The sequence below is a fragment of the Plectropomus leopardus genome, chromosome 21 (genome assembly GCF_026936395.1).
Source record: "Plectropomus leopardus strain MGB_pleo_1.0 chromosome 21, ASM2693639v1, whole genome shotgun sequence".
In the NCBI taxonomy this organism is placed as follows: domain Eukaryota; kingdom Metazoa; phylum Chordata; class Actinopteri; order Perciformes; family Serranidae; genus Plectropomus; species Plectropomus leopardus.
Window position 1 is genome coordinate 14511115 of NC_142196.1, and position 10112 is coordinate 14521226.

At 38.3% G+C, this 10112-nt stretch overlaps 2 protein-coding genes across 10 annotated transcripts in view; one reads left to right on the plus strand and one right to left on the minus strand.

Annotated features, from left to right (window-relative positions):
• myripb (myosin VIIA and Rab interacting protein b) overlaps positions 1 to 6171 on the plus strand; it is a 143670-nt gene extending 137499 nt beyond the window's left edge. For 6 of the 9 annotated variants that reach the window (XM_088071647.1, XM_088071638.1, XM_088071643.1 and 3 more), the window contains 5 exons: positions 125 to 316; positions 446 to 607; positions 747 to 842; positions 1057 to 1117; positions 3179 to 6171. In XM_088071647.1, the coding sequence (XP_087927773.1) occupies positions 125 to 316; positions 446 to 607; positions 747 to 842; positions 1057 to 1117; positions 3179 to 3222 (555 nt within the window). In that variant the 3' untranslated portion in view covers positions 3223 to 6171. The remainder of the gene's footprint in view (positions 1 to 124; positions 317 to 445; positions 608 to 746; positions 843 to 1056; positions 1118 to 3178) is intronic. The other 3 variants (XM_088071640.1, XM_088071644.1, XM_088071642.1) reach the window with 1 other exon arrangement.
• A 57-nt stretch (positions 6172 to 6228) lies between these two features.
• prlh2 (prolactin releasing hormone 2) lies at positions 6229 to 9831 on the minus strand. The gene is made up of 3 exons (XM_088071649.1): positions 9097 to 9831; positions 8340 to 8524; positions 6229 to 6638 (listed from the first exon to the last, which is right to left on the minus strand). Exons 1-3 carry the CDS (start codon positions 9180 to 9182, stop codon positions 6433 to 6435), a joined length of 477 nt encoding a protein of 158 aa, XP_087927775.1. The 5' UTR covers positions 9183 to 9831; the 3' UTR covers positions 6229 to 6432.
• Positions 9832 to 10112: the final 281 nt, after the last annotated feature.

Genomic DNA, 10112 nt, shown 5'->3' on the forward strand with positions numbered 1-10112 from the left:
TTGTGTGTTCCCTGTGTGTGTGTGTGTGTGTGTGTGTGTGTGTGTGTGTGTGTGTGTGTGTGTGTGTGTGTGTGTGTGTGTGTGTGTGTGTGTGTGTGTGTGTGTGTGTGTTCTTCAAATGAAGCAGAAGTACTCGGCGGCATCTCTCTGCAGCATCACAACAGAGGTGCTGAAGGTTTTGAACGCAACAGAGGAGCTGATTGGTGAGGCAGGAGGAGAGACCTACACCCCAACTGAGTCCATGAGTGCTTCTCCCATTGCCAGCAGCTGCGAGACCCGCAGGCTGGACCAGAGGCTGACCAAGATGGAGGAGAATGTAAGCTAAAGGACATCTTAGTTTTACCCCTTTGTGTATTTCCTCCTTATAAGAAAAGGTTGTGGAGATTCAGTCTTGTTGGGAACTAAATTTCCAGTGGGAAGTAAATGCCTCTTTTTCTCTGTGCAGGTGTACCTGGCTGCTGGTGCTGTGTATGGGCTTGAGGGTGCGCTGGGGGACCTGGAGAGGTGCGCCCGCAGTATTAAGAGTGGCACCACAGACACAGAGCTGGCCTTTCTGGAGGACCAGGTGGCCACTGCAGCTGCTCAGGTTCAGCAGTCGGAACTACAGGTACTGCAGGACTTGTCCCTTTTTTCTGCAGCTTTTTTTTCTTCTTCAGTTGTGTTTGTGCCCCCAAATCCCATTTTTCTCAACTCAATGATACTGTTGATTTTTTTGTATTTTTAATTGGAGTCTGTGCCCTTTTAAGATTTCAAACATTGAGGCCAGGATATCAGCTCTGAAAACGGCTGGGTTGAATGTGACTGTCTGCAATCATTTTTCCAAGTTCAAGCCAAAGGCTAAGGTAACTTATGCACAGAATTTATCTTCAAGTGCTGGTGTGTTAAGAAACATTTACCCATGGAAAGATGTGCGCACGACTACTCAAACCTTCTACTACTGAAGTAACTAAACATAATACTAAAAGTGAGAAGATTTGAACATATAGCAGCAAGTCGGAACAATTCATTAATTTTTTTATGTGTATTAAGTGTATAAGACAAATATTATAATTACAGCCTCAAACGCTGGACTCATCACGCCATCAGAGGAGGAAGCTTCCAGCCCCTCCACTGAAAGGTACCAAACTCATTTTTATTTTACTCAAAACTACAAATGGACACAAAGATGTGTATGCATGCATAAATAAAATGTAACCAATAAGAAAAAATATAACCAAACCTCTATTGAAATTATGCACGATAATATCGGCATGTCATTGATACTGGCCGATAATGGATTTGAAATTAAATATCACAATCAGCCAACATGCTGATTTCATGCCAGTGTGACAAACCAATATTTTACTAATTTATTTATTTTTTAATTTGACAAAGTGGACAAAAATCAACCATAAGCTCAAGTATTTTTCTTATTTTGAAAAATAAATTTGTATTACATACATTGCAAAGCACTGTATTTTATGTCTTCATCTGGTAGTGGGCCATCATGATAAGAGTTTGTATAATATGAAGTTCATTACACTGCAGATGGGACTTGATCTCCAGAATTAGGTGGTGGGAAAAAGTAAAAATATTGGTACCAGTTATTGGCCAAATGAGTTATTATATATCTGCATATCAGAGATCAGCAAAAAATTCAATATCATACATGCCTAATTGAAATAATTGAATAAGACCTGTTTAGTGAGTGTTTTGTGTGGTCACTGGCTTCTCTTGAATGGACGGTAGGAGCCACAAATTGTCTCGACTAAAAACCTTAGCTAGTCTGTTGCAAGCAACATTTTGGCCTTCATTAGGGCTCAAAAACTGACATCTATAGAAGAGTTTGAACCAGCGAATCTGCAGATTATTCCATGCCTGATATTTTATGATCCACTAAAGTAAGGCACGATACAAGATGAATAAATTATGATTCTTGATATCCTGCTTACAGTAAAGGAGCTGAGAAGGTCCACTGAGTGCCGCTCTCTGCGATCCAGCTGCAACATGGTTTTGTTACATCTGTTTTTCTGAGTTTTGGTGTAACTGTCATATTAGTGACCAATAAAAATAAAAAAATTAAATAATTTTTAATTAGATATCCAATGAATTGCTTATTTGCGCACCGTCTATTTAGCCTTGAGTATTTTCTTTAAACACAACACAAAAGTATTTGCTTGAGTTGGAGTAGCAAGCTTTCTGTGTGTAGAACAATTAAAGTTATCAGCGCAGGAGCAAAATTATATTCATACTAACCGGTTCAAGAAATGAATTATCTCCTGCCAAAGGCAACTACCAAATTTGAAAAATGATTTTCTTAAGATGCCTCAAATATCACCAATTAAACAGGGTAGAAATAATTTTCAGTCACAGCAAATTTACTAAATAATTTTCCATTTTTAAAAATCTGTGAGCTAAATGATCCGAATGGTTTAATACTTTAACTGCTATGATGTGCATCCCTCTTCATTTTAGTCATAAGTGAAGTGAGTCTTCTAACTGGTGCTGACTTACAGTGTACAATATCAGTGCAAACCAACCACAAACACTGCTTGACGGCCTCGTATACACATGCTCTGCATGTGACAAACACAACCAGAGATGGGAAGTGAGACAGAGACGAGACACTCATTCATCTTTAGTTAACATCACACATTTTGGGCTTTGTCCTAAAATAAGAGATTGGCAGCTGAATGGATTTAAAAGTGAATACAACAGAAAGGGACTAAGCCACTGAAAAGCTCCATTAGATGTAAAGCAGCCAAATGGAAACACGTGCAGTACAGGAGGATAAGGCTGTTTTATCAACCAACAAGAAGTCGGTTTCTTTTCATTATCAGTGAATGGCCTCTTTCTGTCTGGGCTGTCTTTATTTTCATATCTGTCTCTTTTCTTTCTTCGGCAGCATCTGCACAATAGCTCTGATTCAGGGTGGCTTTTTCAACACAGCTCCAAAGTGAGACAGCGGGCAGGACAATGGCACAAAATCAGTGACCAAGACATGTAATCATATCATTGATTCCAGAGTAGCGTGTCCTTTTTGTCAGTCTATGCTCTGAATTTATGGCCTGGAAGACTGTTCTGACATTTAGATACAAGCTGCCCTCATCTGATTCACATTATTAATAGTTTCTCTTTTTCTGGATGACCCAAGCTTCTTTTTAAAATACTGCTTTGCTTAATGCCGCTTGCTTTTCAGAAAAGTTGGAGCCAGAGCAGCAGGTGAAAGTGTTTCGGCCATAGTGACGGTCAGCAGCACAACGAGTCCCTCAGGGCCACTTCAGAGCCCCAGGGACGGGGACCCGTCTCATCCAGTGCCTTTACCCAGTGTCCGCCTCCAGCTCCAGGCCAAGCAGGGGCCAACACCCACCCTGTGTCCTAACAAGCACTCAGCCAGGCACGGTACCCCGTCAGTCAAATGCCTCACAGAAGGGATGACTGGCTCTTTCCTCTTTTCCACTTTCTCCGTTATTTTCTCCTCCGCACATAACATCAAGCAAGGATGACTCGACAGTCGGTGTCTCTGCCTTAAAAATCTGCAAACACTCCTCATGACCCAACTGAAAAAGAATATCTGTACAGACAAAAATAACTCATTTCCTTTTTCTATCTGTTTGCAAGAGTATCGTGATTTGCTGTACAATGAAGACGTGGAAAAATCATGTGAAACTTTCTGTGATTCAGTGTCCCAAAAAGAGGCTGAGCCATGTTTTATACTGCATCTTCCTCTTCACAAAATGAAACGTGGAAGTGAGGAGTCTTGTCATACTGTAACCCCCTTCAGAGCTTTTTTGGATGATTGTCTGTTTTCTCACACAGCTTTTAGATGGTAATCCTCATGTGGGGAATGATTGTAACACCTTCACATTTTAACCATTTCAAGAATTCATGCACTTACCAGGAAATAAGTGTTTAGGTACGCCAAGTGTCAGGGCCAAAACTTTTAGTATGTTCTTCTTGCCACTAAATTTGCTAGCTGGCAATAATGGGACACAAAGCACACTTGAGAAATCAGTCATTCTTATAAACAGTCTAAAAAAAAGTTAAAGGAATAGTTTGGGGAAATAATGTCTTTTTTGATGAGAGTTACATGAGAAGATTGATACCACTCTAGTAGAGTGGCAAGTCCCTCCCCTTCCAATGTCCCCCCTCAGACTTTATTTTAGAAAAAAATTATATGATAGACTAGTCAAAGGCGAGGGGAAAAAATATTTTTTTATACCATTAGAATTGTGCCATAAATCTCACATATGATATTTGATTTAAAATATGTTTTTGCAAGTCAGGAAAGTCACAGTTTTCATCCTAATCTATATTTTAGGCACAAATGTGATGTTGTCTTACCCTGTGTGTTTTTATCCAGCAATTTCTGGCCTTTTATTGGCTTAGAACCGGGCTTGGAAGAATATTTATTACAATTTCTTTTTTAAAATACGAATTTCTTACAGTGTGAGCTAAGTGAGCTGGCAGGAGCTCTAATAGGTAGAGCACATACAAGCGTGGTGTCACCTTTATCTTCTAACTCTTAGCAAGAAAATGAAAAGGAATATTCCCCACAATGTCCAACTGCTCCTTTAACAAATGCTGACTGTAAAGATTTGCTGAAGAAGTGTTCTCCAATTTATTCAGAAAAGGAAACTATCTGTTTTCAGTAGACACATACACACAGACACACACACAAACTACAGCCTTAATGTGGAAGCTTCAGGCTTCTACATTGAAATGAGTCGAAATAAGATTTGAGTAATGTCTGAATGTCGGACAAACTCAGCTCAGCAGAAGTCTCCCTTGGTATGACATTCGGGTTTGGTGTGGCAGCCCTCATGCAGTATTCTTCAACCTAAAGTCATTTTCTTCCTCTCTGTCATTTTCTTCGTTTACTTTTAAATGCTGTGGCCTTTTATTTGAACAAAAGAGTATTTTCATGTTACCACTTCACTGGGTCATGTCCGAACTTTTCTGTTGCATTCAGAAAATCCTGTAAAGATTTTTACATAATGAAGTCTGACGACCTATATTACAAATGCCATGAAACCATGATTTTGTTACAAGCAATTTATTTTTGTACTTACTTAACGTTTTTATGCAATACCACTGAAACACGTACTATTGCAAATTAAAGGCTTTATTCTCTCCTCAGAGGAGCCCTCCTCAGTCAGTCCTATCAGACTCTCTCATGTGTGATGACTCAAAGTGCTTTCAGTGTATGCATGCATTTACCATTTGATATTCTGCCAGTAATGACGATGGTAAATGTTTCAAAAACACGGGTGGCAACAGGCATTTCGGAGTGGCTAGTATGATTCATACTGTATTTGTACTCCTTACAAACTAGATTTGAGAATAATGCCTTTTATTTTTGGGTTATTTTTCTTTACTCTGTCACCACTCACATTAGTCAGAATCTCAGTTTAGCCATGCGTACGGCTGTCAAGGTTTTTCGCTGTGACTACAGCTCAGGAGCAGAGCTGGTTTCCTAACAGACTTGTTGAACTAAAGGTGTGATCTTCTGTATGAATGCTCTGCCCCTTCTGTTAGTGACCTTTTCATCCCAGCCTTTCACATCTCGGGGTTTTGCACATTAATCCTGTACTTTTGTCGATCTTGTTCTCCAGAGGTGTCGATGTATAAACGCATGTTTCTGGTTTTATCAAAATTGATGTAAAATTTCCCATGAGAAGCACAGCCACAAGGGTCCAATCATCAGTGTCCTGTATTTTTCTAATGTAAAAAAAAAAGAATATTATCTCATCACAGAATTTATTAATATATGTATATGTGTGAAAAGATGGATATGATATAGAATAATATGTGTATTGCCCAATCATAGTTGACCAATCTGTCAGTGTTGTGTGCAAGAGACTGTGTTTAATTGTCATAAGGCTGGATTCACACAGGAAGTTTATAAATGCTGTAACTGTGTTCCAGATACTCAAAATGATGAGATTTACTCAGAGCTAAAGACAGATCTCACTTTTGTTCCTGTTTAAATCCAATGTGAATGACTACGATGAGGTTCACTGTGCACAGCTCCACAGGTGGGCCATTCACTTTTATGTGCAATCGTTTGTTGCAATTCCATGTGACATGTTGGGAAAAATATTAACAAGCAAAAAATACAGATTCTCTATGTGCCACAGTACTCTGAGACAAAAATGTATTATGAAATGAATAAAATTTGCAAACTTAAAAGTGTTGTCTTTTAAAACAAAATGTTTGTTGTGCACCTGCAAATCAGGGAGGCAAGGTGATGAATGCATATAATCACAACATCCTGGTTTATTAATCAATATAGAATGCATTTTTATGTACAGATCACGGATCCTATCAACGAAGGCCTCATGACAGACAACAGAGAGAATTACAGGTGGGAGCAAAACAGTAAGTAACCTCAATCAAGATTAAAAAAAAACGACACTCTGAGTTTGTGGATGAGGGGAGGAGGACTTGCTGTCACGGTAACCAATCCCTGTCTTCTCCATCTAGCACTTTCCCCAGGTCCTCTTTGTTTCTCAGGCTATTGAGCAGCAGCCCTAAAGTCCTGAGAACAGGCTGCATCCCGCCGCTGCCCAGAGTTTCCACGCTGCTGTGCCTTTTCCCAAAGCGCCCGATGGGTCTTACTCCACGCCCCACGTACCAGAATGGATCTATTTCTGGACCTGGACACCACACAAGTGCATCAGTTGCAGGTGGAACAAAGTATGTGTACAATATTAATAGTTCTTTTGGAGTATATATAATTCACTTTTGGGAAAAGGTGGGTGAGCACTGAGTCTCTTAATGCTGGAAAAAACTAATACAGTAATACAGTGATGATCAAATGATCAAACCAGCCAGAAAAAAAGAAAATTCTAATTTAAATGTTTTTAGTCTCAAATTACAGCAGGTGGACACAGTTTTTTTTTTCATGTATTTGCCAATTTTCAATTTTTTGGCTATGGGTTTCATAACGTTATCTCTTACACTAGTGCAAAGAAAATGTCCAAAATATACATTAAAATGTTTATTTTAGTTAAAATTTCTGTTCTGGCAATGTACATTAGATCATTTAAGCATACAATTTGCAGAAAACAAAGAATCATCCTCTCAATGAAAATAATCAAGTGGTAAAGTTTGAAGGTGGTTTATATGAGTTAAGCTTTTACCCATAGTCTTGTTGGATTTTTTTTTTGTCTAGAAGACTCATATCTTAAAAAGGCGATTTTCTCATATTCTGAGCCAAATTAAAAATGATCAATTTTGTTGCATTTACATCAACCAAACTTTCCGTTTTCATTTCTGTATATATTCTGAAGGTTTTTGTCAGAGGGATTTGTTCATCATTCATAGTTTCATTTTTATAATATTTAAAACATGGCAATTTACCATGGCTGTTAGCAGTATTTTTTAAAAGTTAAAAAGAAAAAGATCCAAAAATCCCTCCGTGAAAACCTTTGACTCTAATATGACAACAAAGTGAAACAATAACTTTGAACCAGCTTTAATTAACATGAAAAGCAGTGCATGACTAATTTGCATATATAAACATCATATTTCAGAAAACTTGTAATATAAAAAATAATTGCCTTCCTGGGTGTAATCAACATGGTGATATCTGTTAGTTAAAAATATTCCCCTATTCCCCTGGGGTGTCTCCACAAACAAAATATAATTATAATTTTCATGAGAAACCTAAAAGATTGATCAGTACAATCAGACCCTTTTGTTAGTCTTTAGTTTCTTTTTTATTGTTTATACAGACTCTTGTCTAAATGCAATGTTGTCTATGTGAACATCAATGATTTTCTAAACTGATTTGATGAGTTCAGGAGTATATGAAAAAATTAATCTGAGGTCACTGTAATACTTAAAGTGCATTACAATACAGTAGCATTAAAGGGTATTTAGAAAAGAGTAAAGTAATAAAACAATCCAGCCTTAACTTCTGCAATCTAAATGAAATACTTAAGAAAATATATAGATGTACACATTTAAATTTAAATAAGTCCAATAAATAAAGCAGTAATCGCACTGTTTAGGTGAAGTAAATGGTGCCAAAATAATACCTTTAATACAGTGCATGATAAAATGGTGCATCACGAATTAGTGGATGAGAGTATTCCTTACTTTGAGCCAAGTTAAAGGGCTGAGTGGCTCTCTTTACAAACAAAAATGTGACTCCTGTAGGTTTACCTGTAGCCTTTTGACAACTAACACTGAACTCAGCTCTGAGAGCCAAAAACAGACCATAAACATAGTGCATATAACATGTTTTACTATTGTTCTGCCTCTGTCTTCTTTACTTTTCACCTCTAAAATCTCTTTAAACTACTTCAGCATATTCTGCAGGTTACAAAAAAATTAAAAAACTAATGTCTTACTTCTGTTGTCAACATTGTGAACAATGTGGAAGTCGTGCTCCACCGTGGTGCTGTGAGCGCTGCTGAAGCTGGAGGAGAGGAGGAGGAGCAGCGCCAGAGCTGCAGGCAGCCAGCGGCTCGTCAGGACGCAGTGCCGGACATCAGCCGCTCTCCCAGACAGCATGCTGTGGAGTCGCTCGAAGGCACTGGAGAGGACGGAGGGATGCTGGTCAGTAGCGTATCACTCACCTTCTCACCTTTGAAGAACATTGAAAACAGAAAGACTAGAGAAAACATGGCTATAAAAATATATAACACTCATGCAAATACAGCTAAAAAAAATCAGATAATATAATTTCAATAAAAATTTAAAATTCCCTTGTGAACATTATAGAAAAAACTGTTCTTCTTGATCATGGTGGGATAATATTTGAGATGAAAAATAAAATGAAGTAACATTAAGTAATTTAGACATCAATACTAAGCACCAAAAGCTCTTACGCTGATATTGTTTATATGATATATACAGATATATTTTACAAATTTAAAAGCAATAGAAAAGGACACACTGAAGTGAAGATTATAAACCGTCCATCCCATTACTGGTGTAGCACAATGTTTAAAATACTGTAGTTGATATAAATACACCTCTTTCATAAAAATTATTGCCTAAAAACACATAACTTCTAGAATTCTGATTTTAAATTATCAAAGTGAATCTATTAGGCTTTAACAAACAAATAAAAAGAAGCTAAAAGAAAGAACAGCAGCTTCTTACCCTGAACTTTGGTAACAGGCTGAGGTCAGTTGGTGGAGGTCTGAAGTCGTTATAGTGAGCAGGTGTGCTCCAGCTTTTATATCCATGCTGCATCCTGTGGTGGTTGGATGATGAATCAAGAACGTCAGTCACACACAGTGATCCCAGACCATAAGATGTATCAGCCCTCCCCTCTCCTCCCCTCCTCCCACTCTTTAAACCCCCTCGTCCTCTTTGAGAAAGAGAAAGGTTTGGCTTTGGAGTTTTCCTGACGTCTGTCACGCAGCAGAGCAGTCCATCACGAAGTCAATGACACACGCACAACTTTAAATTAGTGAACACAGGGAGACCCACCATCTCAAGTAGGTCTGTCAGACAGTGACCCGGAACTGTGGTGGGCGTTTTTTGATGAGCCTTTCATCAATCAGCTTGATTGCAAGGGAAAAGGCAGAGCACAATAAGCTATTGCAAAAACCTTGGGGTATTCTTGAGCAGACTGACGCATCACTGGAAACTACGCTTTTGAAACTTTCTTAATTATTATCAGCTCCAAAGATTTTAAATGCAAACCATCGCTCACTGTGCCTACAATCACTCTTTTAAAGTTAAAAAAAAAAAAAAAGCTTGATACTGAAATAGCTCAATAGAGCTTTAGTGTTGCAGCTGGATACATAATATTTGAAATCAGTGATGGCAAAAACCACAATATCAAACTTTTTTCAGGAAGTAATGAGAGCTTGAAATATACTGCAGGGTTCTTGTGAACGACTGTAAAGCATTTGCCACCGCTGCATGTGCAGAGAGGTGACCCTGATGAATCACAAGTGAGAGGTCAAGGTGAGGAGGATTTCTGTCACTCACATGTATTCAGATGTAAAGTTGCCTCAAGGCTTGAAATGAGTCTGTAAAGGTCACGATATTATGTGACAGAGCTGCTCAAAATGTAACCTTAAAGGAACAGTGTGTAGGAGTCATAGAATTTAGTGGCATCTAGCAGTAAGGATTGCAAATTAAACCTTCTCCCGTGTGCCACACGC

Coding starts and splice junctions, on each gene's coding strand:
- prlh2 (XM_088071649.1), bottom strand. CDS start 9,182: ATGGATATAAAAGCTGGAGCACACCTGCTCACTATAACGACTTCAGAC. Junction 8,525..9,096: donor GCCTGTTACCAAAGTTCAGG/GTAAGAAGCTGC, acceptor CGTCCTCTCCAG/TGCCTTCGAGCGACTCCACA. Junction 6,639..8,339: donor TCACAATGTTGACAACAGAA/GTAAGACATTAG, acceptor TGTGGTGTCCAG/GTCCAGAAATAGATCCATTC.